The 27023-nt window shown below is 42.4% G+C and overlaps 1 protein-coding gene across 1 annotated transcript; it reads left to right on the top strand.

Annotated features, from left to right (window-relative positions):
* Positions 1–1597: 1597 nt before the first annotated feature.
* LOC137884653 (collagen alpha-1(XVII) chain-like) lies at positions 1598–26935 on the top strand. The gene is made up of 52 exons (XM_068726532.1): positions 1598–1689; positions 4741–4814; positions 7165–7599; positions 7713–7760; positions 7852–7902; positions 8036–8083; positions 8296–8439; positions 8589–8687; positions 10458–10523; positions 10627–10707; positions 10926–10976; positions 11187–11345; positions 11502–11582; positions 11693–11737; positions 11981–12103; positions 12200–12502; positions 12625–12663; positions 12747–12809; positions 12908–12970; positions 13072–13176; positions 13267–13329; positions 13506–13541; positions 13634–13687; positions 14593–14664; positions 14979–15041; positions 15255–15326; positions 16315–16350; positions 16447–16563; positions 16695–16793; positions 16902–16982; positions 17090–17140; positions 17259–17321; positions 17427–17486; positions 17698–17724; positions 17817–17867; positions 18111–18182; positions 18367–18414; positions 19657–19809; positions 20238–20309; positions 20887–20916; positions 21780–21914; positions 21998–22120; positions 22226–22321; positions 22474–22599; positions 22830–22970; positions 23116–23247; positions 23585–23746; positions 24720–24869; positions 24980–25129; positions 25214–25294; positions 25618–25671; positions 26636–26935. The coding sequence occupies exons 2-52, from the start codon at positions 4751–4753 to the stop codon at positions 26683–26685; spliced, it is 4788 nt and encodes a 1595-aa protein (XP_068582633.1). The 5' UTR covers positions 1598–1689; positions 4741–4750; the 3' UTR covers positions 26686–26935.
* Positions 26936–27023: the final 88 nt, after the last annotated feature.

Here is a 27023-nt window from a genome sequence, read left to right as displayed (position 1 = left end):
ATGCAGCACAGTGCAGTACATATAAAGTTCATAATGCTGCAAGTTTCCATCATTGCAGCTAATGTTACGCTAGCTAGCAGAGGCTAATCGTGAATCATTGGCACTGAAGCCGTGATTGTGTCTGTAGTTTACCATAGAGATTGTCTTGTTGGTTTGGTTAGCAGACACAGATCCTGTCCTCAGAAACTCGTTGCATCCAGCTTCGATTAGGCTAGCACATCCTGGTACTGTAGCCCTCCGAGCAGTGGAGGATAAAACTGAATGAAAATAACTGGATCAGACTGGTCCATGAGAGCACATATGGAGGAACCAGTTCATACAGATAAACTGGCTCCCTGTGGAGTGACACAGAGAAAGTCTGCTCAGCCAGTGTGTGAAATGCAATGAAATATGTGATATATATATATATATATATATATATATATATATATATATATATATATATATACTGTATATATGTATAAAAGAAGATACAAATTATTATTACCTGTTTCAGTATAATAGGAAGTGTAACTTTCTCCTGTTGTCAGAATAATGCCTGTTAATGCCCAATGTCGAACTCTACTGTTTCCACACACACACACACACACACACACACACACACACACACACCTCTACGACATCTAACTACAACAAGCACCACACAGGAGAGAAGTCCTGTGGCTTCTCGTGTTATCCTTGATATTCTTTTATCTGTACGTTGATGTTGCAACCATGAAAGCGTATTTTTAAAATGAATTGTCAAATTCAAAAAAACACCTGCAACTCCCAGTCAGTACTGAAACGATGGACACAGTTGTGTTTATTTTCTATAGTTTTCTGTTGCTGTTGACTTTGTTTTTGAATCTCCTCTGTGTGTCTTGTTCCCTCTGCTCCTTCTCTGTTTAAGTCTCTTTGTCTACCTGACACAGTGGATATATAAGAGGGGGGTTTCAGCCACTTGTGTACCTGTGATGCATTTCTCAGCTCCAGTGAGAATGAATATAAATCTGACAGACACGGCGTTGGGGTGAGAGTTAGGCCTCACTGCCACTGTAAAGCTCAAAGCATGTAAACAAAGTCACAACAACACATTTCACCCTCTCGAAGACACGGCTTTGTGGCTGCTATTACTGCTCATATTCAGATACACAGTTCAGGAGTCTACTGCTGAATCATGATCACTATCTACAGCGCTGCAACACGTTCTTCTAGAGCAGGTAGAAGTTAATGAGCATGAATTGTTTTGTCCATATAAAACAATGTTTTCACTTTTCATTTACAATAATAATATTTTTCAGGCCTTTCAGAGTCAAGGTCACATTCTTTTAATGTGTATGACTCATGAAGCACTTAGTTTAGTCTTCTTGCATGACACTAGCATGTGATTATAGAAAAAAAGGAAAGTAATTATCGATAGAGTCGTGCAACACACTCTGACTGCCTTTATTCCGGTGTTTTCTTCTGCCATTTAAAGAGCCCGGGGCTCTTCTTCCTGCACTGACTAAACAGAGAGCCTGTCAGGGGCCCATTCCACTTTGTTGGGACTTGTCGACTGAAGCTATGAGTCAGACACATGCATGTCTCTGGCACTGCACAGCATATTCCTTCAGCACCTGAACTTCATACACTGCGATGTGCTGAACAGGACAGACTCATCAGTCTTTTCTGCTGGGAGAAGGCATTACTTCTGAACACATGATCTAAAAGGTAAGAAAACTCATTACCATTCTGTTTCATAAAATCACTCAAACCTATTAGTCGCTATGCAATCATTAGTTAATGCTGAACTAGTAATATCAAATCAAAGTAATAACATGAGTCATGGCAGCCATAATCGTTGTGAATAACAGTAATAACTATAATAACTTCAGCTTGTATGTCCTGAGTCTCTTTAACATGGATAATGGCTTTTAAAGATTACATAAGATCATCTTTATTGATCCATCAAATACATGCAATAGCAGGAAAAAAAGAAAAGGCACAATGTATATTCAGACACGTATAATAACACATATAGTGAGGAGGTTAGGAAGTTGCACTGTATGAATAAATGCAAAAGCTGCAACAACAAAAAAATGTACTTGAGTGAATGGAATTGTGGGAAAGTGTTTGTAACATAGTGGAGAGACGTATACTATGTAAAAGTGTCGTGCAAATGTTGACTGAGAAATGTAAAATGTGGGTTATACATGCAATTCTCTTCATGTACCAGGTATTTCCTTTTTCACGGTTTTACACCTATCTTCCTGAGGGGGCCGGCTGCGTGGGGGGGGCTTCACTCTGCCCTTTTCAAGCTAAATACCCAGACTCCCCTGTCAGACCAAGTTCATATTTCCACAAAGACCCAGCCAGTTACCTCAGGCAAATTAATGCTTTCAATGGACAAGTTATCTCGAACAAGCCAACGCAGGGCTCAACAATAAGGTGCATTCAGTGACCGTGTCGTCTCCATCATAACGTAGCTCTGGCAGCTTTCTTGAGATGATGATGGTAGTAGCTAAGGAGTGAGTCATCCTGCTTACTTCTCATCACTGTTGAGAGTTGCACATGCTCAGTACCGACCAGGCTTTCGCAAGAAAACGGCAGCGGGTAAAGACAAAGTTCATGAGATGAAAGGCAAGCGAGCATTTTTAATTATCCTGGAAACAAGATTTGCGCTGAGTGGTGGAATGCGGGAGAAACCTCATATCTGTATTACGCAGTTTGCCATAACTTTGAGAACAAGGCGGAGTAAAGGTTGTTTTTCAAAGGCACATCAATTTCATGAAAAACGTCACTGGAATGTCATGACAAGAACCATCAGAATCTCGTTTACATGCAGCTAAGAGTTAATTGATAACTGCTAATAAATAAAACAATTTGGATCGGGGCGGGTAAAAAATTACTTTGGGCAAGTGATTCCCTGACCTGCTACTGACCTGATACTGACCTTCCGCGCTAGTGAAAACAAATATAGCGTTGAACCCTGGGCCATGTCTCCTGTATATGTTCGGTTATGTTTCACATTAAATAGAACCACGTTTAACCGTTAGTTGTACCAAATGCTGTCAGTGTGAGAGCAACACAGCAAGTCGTTTATGTTATTAAACAATGCAAATATGATTTGGAAGCAAAAGCAACTTAACTGATCTTCCTCATGTTTTACAAAAATACAATGAGAAAAGGCAAAATGTCTCCATACTCCATGCTAGTGTTTAGCCAGACTATGTAACGCTGTTCTGAACAGCAGCCACTGCATCCACAAAGAACCATGATGGGATAAAGCTAAATGCTAAAATGTAGTGTAACGGCAGTGATAAAGTCAGGGAGCTGGGAAGTTTTCTAACCTTAGCTAACGTTAGCCACCATAAGCTACTGGTCAGACCAGACCAGGTAAGGCTGCAGTACCAAAACGGTGTGAGACACGGTGTCTGTTAGTGCTTATGAATTTACTTTTTTGTTAATAAGAGGGAGAAATATGTTAAGTTCTTCTTTCAAAAGTTTGCGTAAGTGTGTATGCAATCGAAATTCTATCAGTGAAGACAACAGTCTTGAGCAACTCTGTTTGCCCCCTAGTGGCAGTATGATAAATGACAGTGTAGTGGACAGTGGTGCACACCTCTACCCACAACTAAATGGAACAACTAAATGAGCTAAAAGCAACACATAGACTGCACCAGTTTTCACGGGATTCACTGAAGCCCTTTGTTTGTAGACAAGTTCCCAAAGTCCCAGTGGAACAGACGTTAGAGCGTCTGTAACTTCTGTACTGTGACATCTTTCACAATGAAACAGAGTATTTGAGCATTAAACAGTTACAAGAGGGATTCAAATCAAATCCTTCATATTTGATTGGACAGCAAAAGAAGTGGGCGGGCTTATAGTTCAGCACAATATGGAGCTACAGAGGACTGTTGGCTCCACACATGCCTCCCTCACCTGTTGTCAGATCAGGAGGAGGAGGGAGAGATGAGAGATGCTCTGTGTCACTGCAGGGCGACCACTTCATGCAGATGAACAGCACCCAGCCTCCCTTCATGCCGCTCCTCCCCGCTCATTTGAATGGGAAATTTCCCAAAAATATTCAAGAGTGCAGGATGAGTCATCAAAGATTTAACATCCGTAACAGAAGCTAAAGACGCTCTAACCTCTGTTTCACTGGACCTTTAAGTAAAAATGCTATAACCACATGCTTTGTATTATTTTTGAAACCATTACTTTATTTGTGATCTCTAAAATATAAAGAAGTAACTCTGTAGCAGTGCTCCATCTCTTTTATCTAACTTTAATTAGTGAGTTTGTTGTTAGTCAGTGTGCTGTGTAGCTCAGCTCTGACTGGATGTGACTTGGCTGCAAAGGTCAGTTCTGGTTTCAGTCCGTCCGTCTGACTGCTGGCCAGAGATTTTGTTCCTCTGGCTGTGAAAGCTCACCTGTTTCAGCTGAAGTTCTGTAGTGATCCGCCTTTTAGGTTCTTTTTGTTCAAAGGAAAGCCACATTCATCATAGAGCTACGCCCTTTCTATACAGCTTCAGGTGAACCCTTTACATCAATGGCATGTTGGATTCTATAGAGCCCCGTCCACAGGAAACAAAGGAAAGAAATATGACCACACAAAATGAAAGTTTATGACTCAGAAAAAAGGCCCGTGTGTGTAACGCCTCGGGGAGTAGTAACTTTCCAGCTCGGCGTGACCAAAATCTATTATTTCATATTTTACACAGTATAATAGTATTTTTTTTCTCAGGAATCAAACAGTGTGTTCTGTTTTCTTTGCAACAGCTAGCACTGGATGGACAATATAATTACAACTACGACTGTCAGCTCTGCTGGAGGAGTTGGAGGAAGCAGCAGAGGTAAGATCTCAGAGGTGTTGGCCTTTACCTGCTACACTTTTGATTTGATATACTTCACAGGAGCTAGAAGAAGCTGTGTAATGCCATGTATCAGTGACATGGCATTAGTTCGATGACAGCGTTTTAAAAGGTTCATTCATTTAAATTACAAACAGAGGGGAAAAAAGGGATCTGTCTCCATCATTTCTGCTTCCACCTCAATACAACGGAGGTGAGTCAACTTCCCAGAACACACTGTACTGTTTTTATGAGGACTAGTTCAGAGGTAAACTGTGTACAGTGGACCAACCTTTCAAAGGCCACATGCTAGAAAACGAAATAAGAACATCAGTGTTCTTGTATTAGTATTTTATAATTCAATCCTTTCTTACAAAGTGTTGGGGAAGCTACTCTGAAAGCTTTGAGAGCCACTAATTAGTAAATAAAACAACAACAAATGGACCATGTATATGTGATATAAATTCATAACAAAATATAATACAAACAGCTTGTCTTTGCAGTATAGAATGTATTGACTCTCGGCTGGCTCCCAAGTTACAGTGGTGGAGCTGGTCAGTGTCATGTATCTGCAGGGTGATTGTTGATGATGCTGTCGCTGTGAAACTACTACTCTCATTACATGTAGTTCTCTACTCGACTGACATCACAAAGTAAGCTGTGCCATTAGAACACATCATGCACATGCATATTTAGATTCTTTTGTTACATATTGAATGGCAGATTGTGAAGTTATGTCTGGTCTGATCAAATTGTTTTATACTAACTGACTCAGATGTAGGATTACTATTCATCCCTCCCTGGAGAGATTGTTATTCATGACACACATAGCCCCAAAACACTCGTGCACACACAGATGACCCTCGTAGAGAGTTGCAGGAGGACGTCTTTCTGTAGTGCAACAGGAAGTCATCATCACTGGTTCTCTCCACAAACAGCCAATGGGATTCTTCTGATTTTGGATTACTACAGAAAATAGTCTCTGTGTCAAACAAATGTGAATGATACTTACAGGTTTTGTAATCTTCACAAATGAGCACCACTTCTATGATGTTTGAGGTGTAAAGTAAAAAGCTAACGTTTGGGTATAAAGGGACTCCACCATGGTCACATGACTTCACTTCTCCACCACTAAGCTAAAGGAGGACTATTGTTAAAAGATTCTAAACTCACCAGAGGGGCATTTACTGACCTATTTAACATTGTAGAACTGAACACTTGTGTTAAACACAGACCTCATTTCAGACATCTAACCAAAAACATATCGTATACATGTATATGTCACTTCCCAGCTACCAGTTCACATTCTGTTCTTGCTATGTGTGGGAGTTGAACCCTCCGCTCTCCTACTGAATGTGAAAAGGGTCAGACCCCCCCAGAGACTCCCCCCCTGCAGCTCATAGCCTTGTTTCTAGGCAGTAGGAAAAAGCTTTGATAAACCTACTGTATGCTACTTTCCCAGCACCAAACAAAGTAAATGGAGACCAAAACTAAGCTAAAAGGAGAGTGAATATTGTTATTTAGTCAAAGTACAATTGCAGATGAACGCTCATGTATCTCTGTTTCTGCAGGATGGTGTCTTGCTCACATGTAGCCATATTAACCGTAGAAGTTGATCATATTGTATGTCAGTGTTATGTTTACAGCTTGAGTTGCTGCCCCCAGGCGGCCAGAAAAGTATGTTGGTGGAGACAAAGAATTATAGAGACATGCTATCGTCATATTTCTCCCTAGAGGAAGCTGAAGGCCTGTCAAGACTCCAGATGTCAGCTTGTCTTTTTTAATAGGCAAGAAAAGATCACTACCCTGGGCAGCACCAGCAACTATATTCTATACATGTCATAAATCAATCTCAAACAAGTGGAAGGATTCCGAGAGTATTAAGCATGTTCAGGCACACTACCAGTTAAAAGAAGTTTGAATAGGTATTCATGTTATAGGTCAAATATGAGCTTTGCCAGTGCAGTCTTGTAGATGAAACTGGATTCAGGCGATTAGTTATTAGCCATCTTCAGCCTTCCTTGGAGTATTTGATGAGAGTTTTGATAAAATCTGCTGCTAAAGATGAGATGAAAAACACAAGGCAAGGCAAGTTTATTTGTATAGCACATTTCAACAAGGCAATTCAAAGTGCTTCACATAAAACCATTAAAAGCATCAAAACATAATGCAAAAGAAAAGGAGATTTAAAAACAATTAAGAACATTCATTGAAACATTAAAAACAGTCATTAAAACACTAAAAAGCTAAACACAAGGGGAATCTTTTAACAAAGAGTGTAATAAATGATCACTGTAATTCAGGTGGTAAATATCCTCCTCCTCCTCTTTTAATTTCCTTTCTTTCCCTTTAGCTGATCTTTCTCTGAGTGCAGGAGGGTCAGGTGAGAGAGCTGCATCAGGAGGCTCTAGCAGCACCGTTCTGATCACATCCAGCAGCTCCTCTGGACCAGGAGGCCTCAGCATCTCAACTCTAGGAGCCTCCTCTGCTGTGTCCTCCGGTGGAGGGAGGTCAGTGGCTTCGGGGGGCTCAGGGGCAGGGTTTAGGGCTGCCGGAGGAGGGTCCTCTAGCATGTCCTCTGGTTTTGCGAGTGGTGGCAGAGAAGGAAAATGGGAAGGGGGTCTAGGTTCGGTGACGGTTTCAACGGTGACGAAGGCCAGCTACGGTCCAGGAGGATCTGGGGAAGCGAAGAGAGGATCGTCCTCCACTGTCACTCATTCACCCACTCCAAAAGAGAGGAAGAACATGAGCACCAGCATGGCAACTGCTCTCTCAGATGTCTTTTACGGTTAGTCGTAGGTCAGAGGTCAAGTCCTTCACGCTGCTTTGCTGAACTGTTTCTTGTGCGAATGACAGAAAACTGAAGGCTGATCTGATCATTACTTTGTCACCACGTTTCAGAGAGTTCAAGCACAAACTCCTCTCCAGAGTACAACAGGAAGGAGTACGGTAAGCTTTACCTGGGTCTCAGATCATGATCTGGAATGAGCACACAAATTCAAACCGTCAATGATTTAGGTTTCCTTCTTTTTTCTTTTAGGCTCAAGTGCAACTTCAAGTTCTGCCACCAGAGGGAGAACTCAGAGCAGAGGTACACTGGCTGCTGTGTCACATTACACTTAAAGGATAGGACATAAACAATGCATATCAATACAGGTTTTACCTTTACTTTATATGTTGTTATCAAAGCAATGTACAATGAAGACATTTTATGGTTTGTGTAGAGAGTGAGATCAGAGCCAGGCTGCAGAGTGCTTCTCCTCCAGCAAGCTGTGAGTATAGGACTCTACACGGCCATGCATATCTACATGTCTGATCCCTAAAGAAAGAGGTCATGATGCAGCAGTGTGATCATGACATACTGTCAGTCTGACATGTTGGTATTTATTGACTTCTTGTCAGTGCATCGACTAAAATCATGCTGTAAGCTTCCTTGAAGTGGCCACAGAGTGGTCCTCTGTTTGATGTGAGCTCTGCTGTGCAGGGACGGAGCTGGATGACGTGAAGCGCCTGCTGAGAGGAAAGCGCTCCACCAGCACCAGCCCCACTCATTCCCCTAACAACACGCTGCCCATCCCCAAGAAGGCCAGTGTGGACATTAGGACCGTGTCCGAGAGCCGCAGCGCAGGTTCAACCGATCAGCCGTCATGTCTGTTGATATTCATACACACTGACCTCCTTTACGTGCCACAATATGGAGCAGTGATGAACCATTGTTTAAAGTACACTTCTTCTACTGTGTGCTCAGTTTTGGATTTGTTCTGCCTTCCCTACTAGACCACTATGGCAGCATTTGGTCCGGAGGTGTGAGCAGTAGCTACAGTTACAACACCAACCCCAATAACCTGTCCTCTCCCTCCACCCTTCACCCGTCAGGTGGGTCATGTATGACAAGCAATAACCTGTAGCCAGAGGAACTATTGTATCTCACCACTCTCAGTTAGCTGCCACATGGTCACACCTGAGCAAAGGGACTGTGGGTTTTTTTCACAAAGTAAAGCATGTTTTGGTTTTGTGAACTGGATTCAGCTTGTGACTATTTCTACAGCAGACATTATTTCAATGAAAAGGTCGGAACATAAAACTCATAAAACTGTTTAGTGATTTGGGTGACCAGACTCTTAAAGTCAAAGGGACAACTTTGTAACCAGGCTTTATCAGGACTTGTATTTTCACCTGTGTGAGACTGTAGTTCATTATTATTGGTGAATAAGGCCTTTAAAGGTGTACTATGCAGCAATTCTCACTTACTCTTTATTAATACATGCAGGGCAGAATTAGGCCATTATCCACTAATGATAAAATCACAAAAAAGAGAAATTACATTTTGGACACATCTAAACATCAGTCAGTATCATTACCAAGCCCTGCAGTGCCAAGAGACCAGCAGACCAGCAGGCCCTGCTGCTGAGCCCACAAACCTGCTCCACCAACACACCAGCATTTAGACTCAAGCACATTACAACACAGTTAAAGAAAACTACGTCACCTATTGGCAAACACAAACACAAGCGCAGAGCTAAATTAGATGCTGTCTGGCTCTAAACCGACAGGAGGCAGATGATTTGAGCATGGTTACTGATCTACTATTAAAAAGAACCATGACAAAGCACAGACTGAGGCTACATCCACACTGCTGCCTGCCATCAACTGAGAGACATTGAGGGACAGTGAGAGACACTGAGAGACAGTGAGAGACACAGAGGGACAGTGAGAGACAGTGAGAGACAGTGGGGGACAGTCAGGGACAGTGAGAGACATTGGGGGACAGTGGGGGACAGTGAGGGACAGTGAGGGACACTGGGGGACAGTGAGGAACAGTGAGGGACACTGGGGGACAGTGGGGGACAGTGAGGGACACTGGGGGACAGTGGCAGTTGCCTGCACCTTGTTATTGTGGTTAGTTCTGCTTTGCTTCCGCTTTGTATTGTTCAAACTTTATGTTTTAGTTTACTTAACTCAATTTTTGAATACTTTTCTACATTCAAATATGCTTTGGCAACATGTACAGTGTTGTACTTGTAGTACAATGTTATGCCGATAAAAATATTTAAATTAAATTCAGAGAGAGAAACAGTAGCTTATGTAAATGATTGGTAGATAATAAACTCAGATGAGTCTGTATTTAAAACGGGTTGAAGTCTTTTACGAGGACACCTACATGTTCTGTTGGTGTTTTCAACAGCTGCCGTCACACATTCTGCTGAGAGTTACCAGTTAACACGGTCACTAGTTAAACAGAAACATCAGCTTCTATGGCTGCAAGCTATTAAACATGTTGACTACCACTGTCCATTTTAAAAGTGAATAAAGTCCAACCTCTGAGTCTCTGTCCTGGTTTTTGATATTTTCCACCAGATACATGCTGATACCTGCACACTAGCTAATGTGTTCTAGAATTCTGGAAAGGCTGTGTGTTTAGGTACAGTCACCATCTTTGCTGGTTAATGCTCTTATGTAGCTCGACAAGCTGTTTCACTTAGCCGTACTTCCATTGCTGAACTGTGTGTGCACACTTATATAAGTCATCGTTGTTTTCAAACTGGAAAAAGGGGCTATTCATTGTTTTTAAGGAAAGTCTTTTCTTTGCTTTGCCAACTGTGATAGATGGAAACATACGACTGTGCTCTGTTCCGTCCTGTGCAGGAGTTCAGAACAACCTGACACTCGGCTCTCCCTCCATGAACGGTGGACCATCTGCTAGCAGCACTGGTGATTCTCCTCCTGTCATGTCGCAGCCCACTGGGATTTCACGTCCTGATGCTTTGGCACTGACAGAAGATAACTGTGTTGATTTTTTTTCTCTCCGTCTCAGGTCCTGTGTATGGTGTTCAGAATAACCTGGCCAGTACCGGTTCTATGGTCCTCTCTCCAACTGGAACCAACACACCAATAGGTGAAGCAGGGATGTTAAGAACAAAAACGTATCCATTGATGTTCTGTCAATCCTTTTTTTTTATTAAAAGGGAAAAGCTCAGATGATCTTTTTGAGAGGTGCCAATATTGAACCTGTCAGTTTCAATGAGGAAACACTACAGTTAATGTGGAAGAGGCCGTGTGGTTTCCTTAGGAATCATGAATCACATCTAAACGAGCGTGCCTGTCTCCTCACAGTTTACGGCGTGCAGAAAAATGTGTCTGGCACTGGAATCAGCACCACTACAGGTGAGATGTTGATAGATTTGATTATGAAACAGAATGAGTTTACCCACTTCTGTCACATTGCGCAGGCCCTTACGACACATATCGTTTGGTGCTGAGGCCCGCCGCAGTGACTGTTACTGTTTCTCCGCACATGTAATTCAAAATGTCTTAATCACGAGGACATTATAGTTATTCACAGCAGCTTCTAACAGTGTTGTCTGTGCCCCACAGGGAGACCCAGCAGTCCTGTTAATGACGACGCCTCAGGCAAAGACTTTAAGTTTGTTCTGATAGAGAAGGAGAATGTTCCCATCAAGAAGGAGACAGAGCGGCTGGTGATGACCAAAGACACAGGGAAGCAGTTCATGTCTGCACCTGCTCGGGCTTCTGGTAATACTAAATGCTACAAAGTACTACTGCTTATACGACTAACCCTGATATACTGACCCCACTGCCTCGACTGCTTTCACTGTTTCTGACATTTTAAAGTCACCAAAGATGTGTTCTTTGTATGATCAGTGTTGCTGTAACTGTTCTGTCTTGTAGCTACCTACTCTGGGGACTCCCTAAAGAGAGAGAAGCAGGGGCTGTCATTCAGCAGAGCGGAGGGAGGAACAGATGCTAAATGTAGACCGACATACACCTAAACGTTATGGGCTTTTGGATTCATCACATACCTCCTATTTCTTGTTCGGTGTGTAATTTTTTGCTGTTTCTTTTTTCTTTTCTTTTTAAAGCTGCAACCCTAAAAGTTGCTACAAAAGACAAAGCCACCTATGCAGGTACTGTATTTGTTCCCTTTTTAACTTTTTCCCTTTAACTATAATCTGTTGAATACACAGGTTTACAGTCAAATCCTGTCAGAACTCCACCAAAAACTACATTCACAACAGAATTGCTAAAATAGGTGTTAAAAGAACAAGTAATAAGAATTTGAAAGAGTCAAGTCTAAGATTTTCATGTGAATAAATGTTTGTTAAGTGTCTATCTATCGCCGAAGGAGCTAAATGTTTTTTGTTTCTCAGAGATCGGCAACGAGGAGTCAGGCTTTAACTTCTGCTCCTGCTGCAGCTGGTGGAAGTGGCTGCTCGGCCTCCTGCTCAGCCTGCTCCTCCTCCTCGGCCTCCTCTTTGGACTCATCGCTTTGGGTAAGACATGCATTCTCTAGCAGCATGTTATTTACCTTAACAGGGCTCACTGAAGGTCATCTGCACGAGCCCATCATCTTCTCTCTGGCCTCACAGGTGAAGAGCTGAAACGGCTCAGGAACCGCGTTGATGCTCTCGAAGCCATCACTGGCACTGCGTCGGCCAGGTCCAGCCGACTGTCGGCCTCCTCTGGCATCAACATCATCGACCCGCTCGACTCGTCATACATGGGCAGCAGTTCTTCCGGGGCCACCCTGACCCGCTCTGACAACGGAATCAACCTGGGGGCTGCTGGGCCTGGTGGAGGTGCAGGAAGTGGACTAGGACAGGACAGCGCTGCCTTGCAGAGAGCCGTTCAGCAGCTGGTCAGGGCTGAACTCCGCTCGAATGCTGTAAGAGGTAAGGAGATATAACACACGGATGAGTTATCTTCACATAAGCTCATGAATCAACACATTCGTCAATAGAAAAACTTCCTCAACGCTTACATTTGATTGATCCTAACTTGTTTCCACCACCAGATACACTAAAAGGGGAGAGAGGAGATCCAGGACCTAAAGGCATGTTTGCACAAAATCATTAAATCATTTGGAAATTGATATTTTCCTCGATATCCTATTTAAGGCTGGCTGTTTCTTTACAGGTGATCCAGGGCTGCTAGGACAAAAAGGTTTTGCAGGTGACGGCGGATTTCCTGGCCTGCCAGGTGAGACTGAGAACAAATGTGTTGTAGCTGTTTCCTTCCCACAGAGGTGACCAACTCACTGCCGGTTCCTTCTGCCCTCGTATGTCTTATTTCTTTAGGCCCCCCTGGGCAGTCGGGACACCCAGGATTGGATGGACCGAGAGGACCAAAGGGAAGTGAAGGTAGTGTTAAATTTACATCATCATCTTTGTTCTTTGAGGACGAGCCGACACTGGGAGTAAGAAAAGTGAAAGTGAGCGAGTCTCTCCTCCTTTGTGACCAGGTGAACCAGGTTCCGAGGGACCACCAGGTCAGAGGGGCCGGGACGGGCCGATGGGCCCCCGTGGGGAAGCCGGACCACCAGGCTTTGGAGAGAAAGGAGACAAAGGTAGAAGATGTTCACGTCACCCACGTTGAATCATGGAACGTTATTCATTGATTGTGTTCAGTCTTTGAGAATGAAACTTGGTTTTGACAGGATCTCAAGGCGAGGCAGGACATTCAGGTCCTGCTGGTGCTGCTGGTCCTGTGGGGCCGAAAGGTAATGTCAAAGGTCATGGTGGAGTTATAGGCCAGATGGGATCCAATCTAAAAGACCATACCAGTGTTTTTGCATATTTTAGGCCCTGTACAAATGACTATATCTTTTTAAATCACTAAGGAAAATGACATGTAAAGTCACAGATGCTAAAACTATGATTTCCTTGTTTGATTTAGGTGCCATGGGAGAGCAGGGTACCTCAGGGAGCCCCGGTAAAGACTCATGAATTACTGATTTTGTCTGTTATTTCCTATTGATTCATTCATTGTAGTCATGTGTTAAATCTGTAATCATGTGTTTGCAGGCGCTCCAGGTCCAAAGGGTTTCCAGGGTGAAGCAGGAGCACCAGGAGAAAAAGGTACCTTTTAGGGTTTATATTTTTTTACATTTCACACAAACAAAAAACTACAAAAGTAATGTGATCTCTCAAAAACAATCAGTGGTTCAAGTCAAAAATATTCCTTCAGTGTAATATATCCACTATAGCAAGTTTTGTAAGTTTAAACATTAACAAGTTTTGGGACATTTGAAGGTTTCCCAGTCGGGCCACATCGACTTTGTCACTCCTGAGTTGTCCCTACTGTGAGTAACTTAGTAGTAACATAGTGGACAGTTTCCCGATATTTGCCCTTTATTTCAATATTACGCCTGCCACGGCTAACAACATGTCATTTTCTTTAACAGGTCAACCTTAAATTTCAACGTATATTTGACTTACAATAATAAAAGTATCAACAGTCAGTTACTCCTTCACAATGGACTGTTACACATAAAAATATATTTACATTTACCAAAATGTATTTAAAATGCCCACCGACATTAATAAACTGAGATATAAATATAATTTAGATGTGAATTAAAAATATTAAGTATTTAAAATTTGAAGACAAATAAAAGATAGATAATGCTGACTTTGATGGAAATTGTCAATTAAGTAATCAACTAATAGAGTCGACAACATGTGTGTCTGATTACATGATATGAGTTCCTTTTATTGGTAAAATGTGATATTTTTGAAGAAAAAGAAAATGGATTATCATTAATGGACATGAAATGTAACGCAAATATAAAATGACTCATAAACTACAAAAAATAATCCTGTCAAAATAAAGCTATGACTATGAATAGAACAAATAATGACGTGAAACTAAAGACCAAAATATAGTAAATGGGTTAACAATTGATACATTTGTTGCAGTATTAAGCAATGATATTATGTAACGATATCTCAGTAACTTTCTGAGAACTTCATTTTTAATGCAGGTGATCGAGGACCACCAGGGCTGACAGGAACCAAAGGAGAACATGGAGAGAGGGGACCACGTGGCCCAGCAGGTGAGTGCTAGAATAGAACAAATATATGAAGAACAACATGAATAATACGTTTTCATTACAGCGGAGAAAGTCCTTGACCTGTCCTATTAATTGTTCTTAATCTCTATCAAAACGTTTATATCTTAACTGTAAGTAGACCTCAACAGGTAGTTAGGCGTAACCTAACGTTCTATATTTGTGTAATTTATTCTTTTAAAATATATGATAAGAAATAACAAAAATAATGTTATTTAGACAGTCTGGCAAATGAAGAAGTTGTTATTGGTCAGAAAAAATGTTTTAGATTTTTACCTTTCTTGATTTCATGGTTCAAGGTGAACCTGGACAAACTGGACCACAAGGACCTGCTGGACCAAAGGGATCTAAAGGAATTGCAGGTGAGGAAAGAGCTTCAGAAGAGTACTAAAACACATTAACAAGATGTGTAGATTAAAGAGGGATATAAAGAGAACTGCATCAAACCTCATCACCCCTGAGTTTGTTCTGTAGGAGCCAACATTCTGACATGGCTGACAGAGAAACATCCAAGATTATTCAGAGTTGTTGTTGTTGAGGTAAAGACTGCTCTGTAATCCAGAGTCTGTATGCAGGTGACACCGGTTCAATGGGACTTCCTGGAGTGAGGGGAGTGCCTGGACTTCCTGGAGATGTTGGTCCCACAGGTAGGCTTCTACCACCACACAGCAGCACAGCAGTATGCACAGTTGTCATGTAATCAACTGTGTGTCTCAGATATTGTCTGAGGAATCAACGGTATCTTATTTTCAATACTGTACTGTACTGAAATGAAAATGATCTTTTATGCCTAACCTTATGACAAGATAAGAAACCTAACTCATAAAACTAATGGAAGGCAGGTTATTAAAATGAAAAGTAGCTATGGTTTTTATTGTTGGGGTTCAAATGCTAACTGTATAAGTGGCTGTGTGGAACAAACTTTAAACTTACACACACACACACACACACACACACACACACACACACACACACACACACACACACACACACACACACACACACACACACACTCACACAGACAAGTGAAGCCATGCAAACACAGTAAAAAGATGAGGAGTCTGCAGGCATGCCAGCAATGCTGAGTGGCTGCCAGACACCGCTGCTAACGTCAGCTTGCTCTCTAACAATGAAAGACAAATTTAGTGTGTAACTGTGCGAACGCTTTGTCCTTGGCACAAAACACACAGCTGAGGGTGAGGGCACAATCATTAGTTCTGGATAAATCCATATTTTGACTTGATGATGTCACTAGAGGAAAAGTCGGGGAATCTCTAAAGTTAATATAATTCATCCTCTGGGGACCATGCATTCATGTACAAAATGTTGTGAAAATCCATTCAAATATTTGGAGATATTTTAGTCAGGACCAAAGTGGTGGGGCAACTGATTGACTGCCATCGTTAGATTCTTCACTAGTATGCCTAAAGAAAGCTTGTACTTCTAAACACGTGTTTGTGAGAACTACTGTAGAAAAAGCATTGATTCTAGTTGTGTATATGATAGTTAACTTTTCTTGCCAAAGTTCCCCAAAACTAAAGACTTCGTTGAACTATTGATACACTGTATGTATGTCTGTATATACTGTATAACGGAGAGTTTGATCATGTAATCAAGCATAACTCTGTCTTTCAGGTGCACCAGGATCCCCCGGTAAAGTCATCGCTCCAAGTAAGAACCTTGACAAAGCAATAGTTGCTCCAATTAGACATCTAAACACAAAGTCTAAAATGGAACTGCCGTTTGACTCTTGCTTTTTGTTTCTAGTTGGCTCCAATACTGTGGCAATCCCTGGACCACCAGGGCCTGCTGGGCCTCCAGGTCCTGCTGGAACCCATGGTCTGTCTGGACCCATTGGCCCCGCTGGTATCCCAGGACAACCTGGTAAACCCAAACTCTTGACCTGTGTTAAGCATCTGGAATGAGTCCAAAATGAACTGAGGGACGTGAGAATTGTTGACACATATTGAACAGACTGCTTTTTTCTGGGATGGTACATTGATATCATAACGTAGGACCTAAGGGAGAACGAGGAGAGAAAGGAGAAAAGGGAGAGCAAGGAAAACCTGGTGAGTCTGGTAGTTCAGAAACTGCCAGTATCACCGGAACCGACAGTGAGTATATCTCTATTTCTATAATTCCTCTCTTTGGCAACATTTGGTGGTGGTATCAAGAATAACAGTATGGAAGAAAAGTAATACACACACCTACAATCCAAACAGGACTTTCTTCAGCGGTTAGACTGCCTGGCCCACCAGGACCTCCAGGGCCTCCTGGAGCACCTGGTACTCAAGGCGCTCCTGGTATGTCAAAAGCTATTTGTAACATTTTTAGGGCATTTTCAAATAATTGGAATAAGTGCTTAGATCAAACTAATAATTATGTGAATGCTGCTGTAACTCTTGTTTAGGTGAAATTAAACAAGGTCCTCCAGGACGCAGAGGTCCTGCAGGAGAGCCAGGTAAACAAGTATCTTGCATTACACAGATATATAAAAATAGATACCTAGATCATCACCATGCAGGATGATTTGAGCAGTGTCAGAATAAAAAGTTTTCTGTTTTCTGTTGTCTTCACAGGAGTTGGTTTACCTGGACCTCGAGGAGAGAGAGGGGAACCTGGCAGCTTTGTGCCAAATTCAGGTTAGTGAAAGAAATCTTATTTAAGACAAATGAATCAAGAATCATATTCAGCTTCTATTGTCTTTGCTTGGGATCTTTCATGTGTTCTTCCCTGGTTTGCCTCAGAAACCTTTTTTGCTGGACCACCAGGACCACCAGGACCCCCAGGCCCACAGGGTTCAGCAGGTAGGTTTGACAAATCAGATGCTTCCGACAACAAAAGTATCTTTCAAAATATTTCAGAGGACTGTTTGTATAACTATATATACTATATTCATGTATACAAAATTGTAAAGGTGAATGTGGTAGCTCGTGGGTCAAGATGAACTAGGAATCTTCTTTAGAATTGTTCTGGTTCACAGGAATGTTCTCTCATCTTATCATTCATTGTCCTTAGGCAGCCAAGGACCACAGGGGTACCAAGGTGAGAAGACTGCAAGCCAGTACATACGTCATGGTTTAGAAACTACAAACGTTTAAAAGAAATATATCTTAATGTAATGATAATTGTTTCAGGTGAACCAGGTCAACCAGGTCTTCCAGGGAGTCCAGGGGAACCGGGTCATGGTATGTGAACAACTTTTAGATAAGATGGATTTTTAATGGATACTATGGGGAGTCTTGTTTCATGTAAGAATATTTTTTTTTGTTATTGTAATATTTGTTACTATTTTCCAGAGCTTTCATCCACATATTGTAGCCTTCATCTTTAGGTGGAGTTTAGTTGTTATGGAGGGATTTGAAGAGTCAATGATGAACCTCCAAGCTCTTTTACCAGATGTTCAATCAGTGTTTTGGTTTTCATGTCAGGTTTCCCAGGTAAGTCTGGACCCAGTGGGCCTGAGGGTCCACCAGGCCCAGAGGGGCCACAAGGACCTAAAGGTAAACTCAGCCCAATGTTCTGATCCTCTCTTACAGACCTGTTACAAATCCTTTTCTTTGATTTGTGTGTTGTTATAGAAGATTGAACCATAGTGAACTGTTAAACACAAACACTTCCTGTCTATTCTGTAGGTATATAGGTACAATAGGTTTGTCTCTCTTACTGTTTACGTGTTCCTTGCAGGTTATGCAGGATCCCCTGGTGCCCCTGGAGTCCCTGTGGTCTCCAATGGTAAGACCATCCTAAATATCATATCGAATCATAAATTGATAATAATCTTCAACAATGCTGTGCTTTTAGAAGGTTTGCAGGGTTGTGAGCGTCCAGCAGCAACAATAACACACCTGTCAATCATTCAAACGTGCTCCAAAAGTTATATCTTTTTATACTTCATTACGAACAGTGTGTAGCATTTAGGGTGATCTATTGGCAGAAATGGAATATTATATTAATAACTATATTTTCTTTAGTGTATAATCACCTGAAACTAATAATCAGCGTGTTTTCGTTAGCTTGTCTATTTATATCTACATTTCTATTCTGAGACGTTCTGGGTTCTTTTAGCATTTTGTTTGTTTTTAGGGTGCAGTTCTCTTTTTTCTGTTGTTGTACTTGGCTATACATTGGGCCTATCTCATTTCCTGATGATGTTTCTTCCTCTGCTTGTGACCTGGAAATTTATCTCAACGTTCCATCTTAAAGGACGTCCCTATTCCTAAAATGCACGTTGAGGACCGAGGAGTGAGGTGGCTTTCCATAGGCGCTATTAGCGAGGAAACACCAGTGTGTCTTTGCAGAAGTCTTTTTACACCCGTGATGAATAAAAGAGGCGTGACACACAGCTGGAATCATTTCAGACTGTGGCAGTAACTGTTCCTTTTGTGTTCATACGTTGTAGTTATCTAAGGTGATCACACTTTCTGTCCTTCACAGTTTGTGTAGCGCCTCCTAAGGCTCTGTTCTAATCACATTCCTAAATGAATCAGTAGACTAAATCCAATTCAACTGCTATGATCCTGACATGATTTACAATGGCAAACAGCATCATATATCATACGATATATGTGATATCTGTACACCTCAACAATACATCACCACCGTAACATAGCGGAGAGGTTTGTGTGCCCCAGTGACCCTGCGAGCTGTGTTGTCAGGGGCAACAGCCCCTGGTAGGGTCTCCTAAGGCAAAGTAGTCCCAGGGGAGGGGCCAGAACAAGAATGATCCACTGACCCTATATGAATCGCAGAGAAAAGAGTTGTCGCACCTCGTCCAGAACCATGACTAAAAACTTAGACCACCTGGGGTAGTTCACAGTGAGAGCAGGAGTGGCTCAGCAATATTGACCTATAGTATCACTAATACCCTTTCATATTTCAGGAATATTAATAGCAGTAATGGTACTGCTATTAATTTAGATTATTTTGATATTTCAGTCTTTTTTTTACATAACATAATTTGTGGTGTCATACCAGGTGGCTCATTCAGTCCTGGAGCCCCAGGTCCACCTGGACAACCTGGACAACCTGGACAACCTGGACAATCTGGACAACCTGGACAACCTGGACAACCTGGAAGTGGATCTGGATCACCTGATGTGAGCCAGTACATAGCAGAGTACCTTCAGAGTAAGCCATGCATTATTTACTTTGGTTCATGTGCTGTTACTCTGTGATCGAATGAATGAGACAACATTGTCTTGACACGCAGGTGATAGCATCAGGCAGTACCTGGCTGGACCTCCTGGTCCCTCATGTAGAAAATGAGTTTAAATTTGATAGGAAATACCATTGAGTGTTGAGTGTTATTCAACAGAACTTCTAACTTTTTATTATTATTTACTATCATAGGCTTGTTGAAAAGAAAATGACCAAAGTAGCAGTTAGTAGACAAAAAATGTGTAGGTTAAGGCTTATGGAAATTTTCCAGAGCTTTCATCCACATCTTGTAGCCTTCATCTATGGGTGGCGTTTAGTTGTTATGGAGGGAAGAGTCAATGATGAACCTCCAAGCTCTTTTACCAGATGTTCAATCAGTGTTTGGGTTTTCATGTTAGGTTTCCCAGGTCAGCCTGGACCCAGGGGGCCTGAGGGTCCACCAGGCCCAGAGGGGCCACAAGGACCTAAAGGTAAACTCAGCCCAATGTTCTGATCCTCTCTTACAGACCTGTTACAAATCCTTTTCTTTTATCTGTGTGTTGTTATAGAAGATTGAACCATAGTGAACTGTTGAACACAAACACTTCCTGTCTATTCTGTCAATCCCTGTGTTTTCCTCAAGTTTGTATTTTCCTTTATCAAAAAGTCAGCAAAGAAAAAAGGTTAAGTCGTTCTGCAGCAAGACAGAGCAGGTAAAGTTTTAGACTCAAGATAAGCAGTCTTTAAGTTGAAAAGAACTGGAACTGCAGTTCAAGATGAGACAGTTAGAGACTGAGGCAAAGGACAGAGAAGAGACGACAAAGCTAGAAACGGATCGGTTGGTTCAAAAAGGACAAAATAAAGGAACAGAACAGGCTGTGTCTTGTGTCAGGGTGTTGAGAGGAAGTGTAGGTAGAGTAACGAGCCACCTATATAGACTCACAGCTTCACACAGGTGCCCTCCATCAACAGTCAGGGAGCTGCACCTAGAACACAAAGACATAGAACAGACACATGCGCAAGCAGAAAAACAGAACCCACAATGACATGTAACACTGTTCCTTGCAGGTGATGCAGGAGTCCCTGGGGTCTCCAATGGTAAGGCCATCCTAAATATCATATCAAATCATATTGTGATGATACTCTTCACCATTGTTGTGCCATGAGAACAAGCAGCAACAATGGTTGACAAATAACACACCTGTCAATCATGGTGACATGCTCCAAAAGATTTTTAAAAAATATTCATTTGTTGGGATCTGGCAGGAGCGGGTTTAGTTATAAGCAAGTTTAAAAATATGAATATGAATGAATATCAATAGGATTATTAACATATATTTACAATAACGGGATCAGGGACCAATAACCTAACTGAGGATGAAGCACTATTCCACATTCATAGAGTAAAGAGTAAAGGTTTGAATCCGAGCAACGACCATAACAACCAGCCATTACTACAACACACAATAATCACAGAAACTGCTCTTTAAACTATAACAGGGTTTATTTATCTTAACAATACTGATCAAAAATCAAGAATCATATAATATTATAATATTACAAGTTGAGTGTGTGTGTGTGTGTGTGTGTGTGTGTGTGTGTGTGTGTGTGTGTGTGTGTAGGAGGGGGAGGAGAAAAAAACATTCCACTGCATTGACTCCGACAATGTTGAAACAAAGAGTGCATTGCTACATTGGTGGATTATCTTTTGGTGGACTAATGAATAAAAATGTGTCTCCTCGTAGAAGAATTGCATTAACTTTGCATTTAAAAAGGGATGGTGGACTTGTTTTTCTTAATCTTGGAGGAACTGCAGCTAAAGTATCTCTGTTGGCCTCACCACTCAGCTGCTGGGTCAAATAGCTCTGCTTATAATTTAGCAGTATTGATAATTTTAGGTATTTAATCTTTGCTATTTCAGTCTTTTTTTCTACGTGACATAATTTGTGGTGTCATACCAGGTGGCTCATTTAGTCCTGGAGCCCCAGGAGCACCTGGACAACCTGGACAACCTGGACAACCTGGACAACCTGGAAGAGATGGAAGTGGATCTGGATCACCTGATGTGGGCCAGTACATAGCAGAGTACCTTCAGAGTAAGCCATGCATTTATTTACTTTGGTTCATGTGCTGTTACTCTGTGACCGAATGAATGAGACAACATTGTCTTGACACGCAGGTGATAGCATCAGGCAGTACCTGGCTGGACCTCCTGGTGCTCCTGGTCCTCCAGGGGCCCCGGGGACTGTAGGGGACAGGCCGGTGGATGATTTGGCCAACCAAGTTATCGCCTACATCCAGAGTATGACCAATTACGTAATAATGTGAATTCATTAATTATTATACAGGAGGTCTGTATGTGACACCTACGGTAGTGAAAACCTCCTAATAACTTTCACCTATTCAGGTTCAGGTAGAGGATATGATGGGACTCCTGGCCCACCTGGTCCTCCAGGTCCACCTGGCACCATCTCTGTCAATGATGTTATCAACTTGTTACAACGTAAGTCTCATTTAGAGGTGTTTAAAGTCCCCATATTTTTTGCAGAACCCAACATTTGAATGGCACACTTGAAGTTTGTTGGTTTGATGCCCTGCTCTTAGATCATAGCATGTGAGACTGTTTGTCAAAGTGTGTCAATTATTTGTGTCCAGGAGAGGACGTGAGGAGATACGTGGCTGGTACTCCTGGTCCACCAGGACCTCCTGGAGCTCCAGGCCTCGGCAGCTACGGATTGAACCTCCAGGAGGTGTCTGAACGTGTCCTGACCCTCATGAATGGTGAGTGTTACAGATGGGCCTACAGGTTACCATGAGAGAACATGACAGTGATTGACCGTGAGTCCTGTCTGTCACCAGAGAGGGGGGCGGTAGGTGTCCCCGGACCCCCTGGGCCTCCTGGGCCTCCTGGAAACTTTGAGCTCATCCTGTTTTTGTTCACGTAATGTCTATTCTTGTAATTAGATCCAGTAGCATTCTTAAGCCAATGATCAGTTTCATTGCTCAACTAGGTGGGTATCAAGCAGGTCCTCAGGGGCCTCCTGGTTTCCCCGGTATCCCTGGTCCACAAGGTCCAGCTGGACCAGCAGGTCCACCTGGCCCACCAGGATTTGGGAACTACATCAGTTCAGACATTCGTGACTACCTGCAAAGTGAGTCTGTCTAAAAACCTTAGCTTCATCAGTTCATGAGGAGTTCATCTGACAAAATATACAAATATAGCTGATATAAAATGATGATTTAACTTAGTATAAGATACATTTTGTCTTCCTCCACATCTGTTCCATTGTTTCAAAGGTGTGGCCTTCAAAGACCAACCAGGCCCCTCTAGACCCGAGGGCAACCCTGGTCGAACCCACGGCCTGGTTTCCTATGCTGAGCATGCAAACAGAAAGACGCTGAAAGCAGAACAACAACAATATATCAAGAGTGAGTTTACTTCGCCAATTTACAACGGTAGAAAGTTACTAAACTTTGCTTTACAGCTAAAGTGTATGACTTGTTCAAGCACATGGCTAGGGTTTAACAAAAACTACTTGTCATGTGTTTTCTGCTATACTTAGCATATAGGTCCAAAAGTATTGCATAACACAGCTTTTTGTTATCAACCATACAAAATTAAACCATAATTACTTTGATTATTTAATTAAGGCACAATGTCAACATAGACCTCCACAAAAATGTCAATTCATAAATCAGTCTGGTTTATTGTCACATATGACCCAATAACTAAGCAATTGTTTATTGTATGTTGTATTATCTCTAGGTGACAGTGTGAGTGAAGCTATGTTTGGTCTTCCCGGGACGCCAGGCCCTCCTGGACCCCCAGGACACAAGGGAGAGCCAGGTGTACCTAGTGCCAGAGACTGGAACCTGGATACTGGAGACTACGCCAATATGGCTGTCAAAGTAACTGATTACATCAAATGTAGGTGATCTAGATGAAGTTTTGTTATGAACGTTATCACATGACAAGTGTTTCCTCTCTGAACCTTGCTGTCATTATTACATTATTAGTGTATTGCCCGGTCGGAAGTGCTTGGCTCCTGGAAGTGCTGATTGCAGTATTATAAGGAACTGCTCATGACTCAGAAGAGTTTGGTTGTAATGTTAGTATGTCCAGTATCCAGCAGCAAAAGTAAACTGCTGTCAATCAGCCTGCTGTGGACAACATGCTCCTCCCCTGATTCTATACAGAACGCTGTCCGCTTGTTTTTTAAAGGTTTATTAATATTGAATGTGTCACGTGTCCAAATTGCACCAACTGCCCGTCTTTTGGTTCCCAGCAATACACCCGAGAAGTGTAAAGTAGACCGGATGAATGGTTCTTGAGTTATGCGAAGGAAACGCGCGTGCGCACCCGCGCACACGCACATGCACACACGCACACACGCACACACACACACACACACACACACACACACACACACACACACACACACACCACATTGTCAATCATGTGATTCAACAAGCCAATCAGGTTCAGCTCCCCTTCCAGGCTCTAGGTCTCTTAATTGTTATTTCCTCGTTTCCTCTCTCCCCGCATGGTTTCCTTGCGTCTCTCCATGCATCTCTGGTGGGAGGGACTAAGACGCAAGGAAAGGACGCAACGGGGATGCAATTAAGAGACTTGGGATGTACCCTCTACCTCAGCAAAGGTGCTTTAAATGAAAACCAATCAGAGGGCTTTTCATGTGGGGAGAGCTTTAAGAGACAGATGCTAAAATGGAGCGTTTCAGACAGATGCTAAAATGGAGCGTTTCAGACAGAGGGTGAATTCAGCTATATCAAAAGACAAGTATGAAACCTGAAAATAAACATATGTGTCCTTTCAAATATATATTCTGGGGGTTGATTGACACCAGTGGCACAGAGAGCTTTCCCTTGCTTGTCCTTTGCAGCCCGCGGTCTTCTGCACGACATCGTGAGGGAATACAACAGTCGTGTTTTCCAAGGACCTCCGGGACCGCCTGGCCCCGCAGGTCCCCCTGGATACAGCCGGGGGTTTGGTTCCCATGGAAACGCCACTGATCTGTTGGAATACATCAAATGTGAGCCACTGTACTATGACGTTACAGATCTCAAATCCAACTCTACAATATAGCACGAGAGGTAGAAGTATTGGTTGACACTTCTCCTCACCTTGTCTCCTTTTCTCCAGCTCACGGTCTGCTGCGCGACTTTGATCGGAACCACAATGAACGGGCCATCCAAGGGCCGCCGGGACCACCTGGCCCCCCAGGGCACCCCGGATACAGCCGACTGTTTGGTTCCCACGCAAATGTCACTGATTTAGTGGAATACATCAAAAGTAAAGACGTTACAAAGAAGAAGGATGAAGTAGCTGAGAGATGTGACAATTAGGATTTCTGATAACTGAATTTGTGCTCCACAGCACATGGAGCCATTGTAGGGCAGCCGGGGAGACCAGGACACAAAGGGGACCTGGGATACCCGGGGCCAAAAGGAGAGAGAGGTAGATCTAAAAGATCCTGTTGGAGTTTGGAATGAGAAATCTAGTGGATTGTACAGTTAATAGTTGATTACACAGTGATATAGTGTTCAACAAATGTAGTTCCGTGCAACAACCTGTGGAAACATTTACTGTTAAACTGCTCAAACTAAGACAGACAAGCAGTCTGAAACCAAAAGAATGGGATTCCTTGTAAAGAATCCACTCTTCTGAATAATTTTCCGGTCTTTCATGGCTTCTTCTACCATTCGTCTACCATGACAGTTTGTAATAACTATTGGTTGTTAATAATTATAAGGTAATCTACTCTGTCTGTGTGGACACAGGTGAACGAGGCCGTCCTGGGCTAGAAGGACACCAGGGACAGAAAGGTGATAGAGGTCAGTTGTGAGCTTCATTTGATGGTTGATGATTTTGGACTGGACTCCTCAGTTCTTCAAACTGTCAAGATATAACAAATGTATTGTAGTTAGATCATCACAGCAGCATCATGACCGATACGACCCATACAACACTGACCAGAGGAACTATTGGCCATTTAATTATGGCACTTTGACACAAATGTATAAAAATGACTTTCATGAGACCACACTGTATATGCTGCACTTGGATTGAGAGAATCCGGTTTCATAAATGAAGAGTGATTTGTCGTGCAGTTTATCGTGCAGCTCTAAAACTTAATCTGCTTCATTAGAAGATTTTATTGTACAGGAGTAGAAGCAGTTCATCTCTCCAGGTCTGTCTTTGAACAACAGCTGTATTTGATCTCCTTCTGATGTGCTCTCAATGGAATTGATGGAGACCCGCATCCACAGTCCCTGCAGGGTGACAAATAGATGACAAAGTAGATCTGAGGCTCACGTTAGCTGGATGAACTGATCTAAAGTCATCCTCCGCAGCTATACAAGGAAACCCGGTCTGGGGGATTTCACCGAGACCCAGTAGACGTGTCCAACTCAGACTGTGTAGCCTGTCGCTGGAATACGTTTCTACTGTATCGCTTTCATTGGAAGTCAGTATGCAGTGATTACAGCAAGACGTTCATAAGAGCACCTGACTTCTGTTTTAAGACAGACTTGAAAAATGGTGAACCTTTCCCTTAAGCTGGCTGCTGAGAGAGTGCCGTCTGCAGCCACCGTGCCATGCTGGTTACTCATACAGCTGTATGACCAGCACTGAGCCAGTCATGGTCCCAACTCTCTGCTGCACTCCAGACGAATAAACCAAATGGACTGACGGCATGTTTATGCTGCTGCTAATGATGACAGTTTGATTCAACGTGCTCAAACAAGAACCCAACGATCACAGCAGGTCTCTTTACTCCATCTGTGTGATGTGTTTCAGGAGAATTCCCTCTGATGACCAGCAGGAGGAGGAGGGACGTCGGTGTCTGAGTCACGTGACGGAACGATGGAGAGAAATCCTGTCCCATATGGAGTTAGTGTGCTGTAAATTAGTGAAACACAGTGGATCTGTTCTTAAATCCGCTTTGTGGTTCTGTTTTTTTATATTCATGAATGTCCACTGTGCTGTGAAACCAGGGTGTATGAGTAGGAGCTGGTTTGATCCACTGCACTGAGGGCTGACATCTGTATTTTGGGGGGTTGAATGAAGAGTAGTCTGTCTTTTATCTTTTTATACTCGTCTGCATTTTTCATTCAATCGGGTTTGTTTTGTAGATTGTTTTTACAACCTGTTAGATAATTGTACATGTGTAATCAGACTGAACACA

The sequence above is a fragment of the Cebidichthys violaceus genome, unplaced genomic scaffold (assembly GCF_023349555.1).
Source record: "Cebidichthys violaceus isolate CVI_PGR_0920_01 unplaced genomic scaffold, fCebVio1.0.p SCAF_4, whole genome shotgun sequence".
In the NCBI taxonomy this organism is placed as follows: domain Eukaryota; kingdom Metazoa; phylum Chordata; class Actinopteri; order Perciformes; family Stichaeidae; genus Cebidichthys; species Cebidichthys violaceus.
The sequence above is the reverse complement of the archived record's forward strand: the minus strand, read 5'-3'. Positions and strand labels throughout refer to the sequence as shown.

Excerpts from the sequence above, each read along its gene's own strand:
- LOC137884653 (XM_068726532.1), top strand. The coding sequence starts at position 4,751 with ATGGACAATATAATTACAACTACGACTGTCAGCTCTGCTGGAGGAGTT. Across the intron at positions 11,346-11,501 it reads TGCACCTGCTCGGGCTTCTG|CTACCTACTCTGGGGACTCC; the intron begins GTAATACTAAAT and ends TCTGTCTTGTAG. Across the intron at positions 15,327-16,314 it reads TGGAGATGTTGGTCCCACAG|GTGCACCAGGATCCCCCGGT; the intron begins GTAGGCTTCTAC and ends TCTGTCTTTCAG.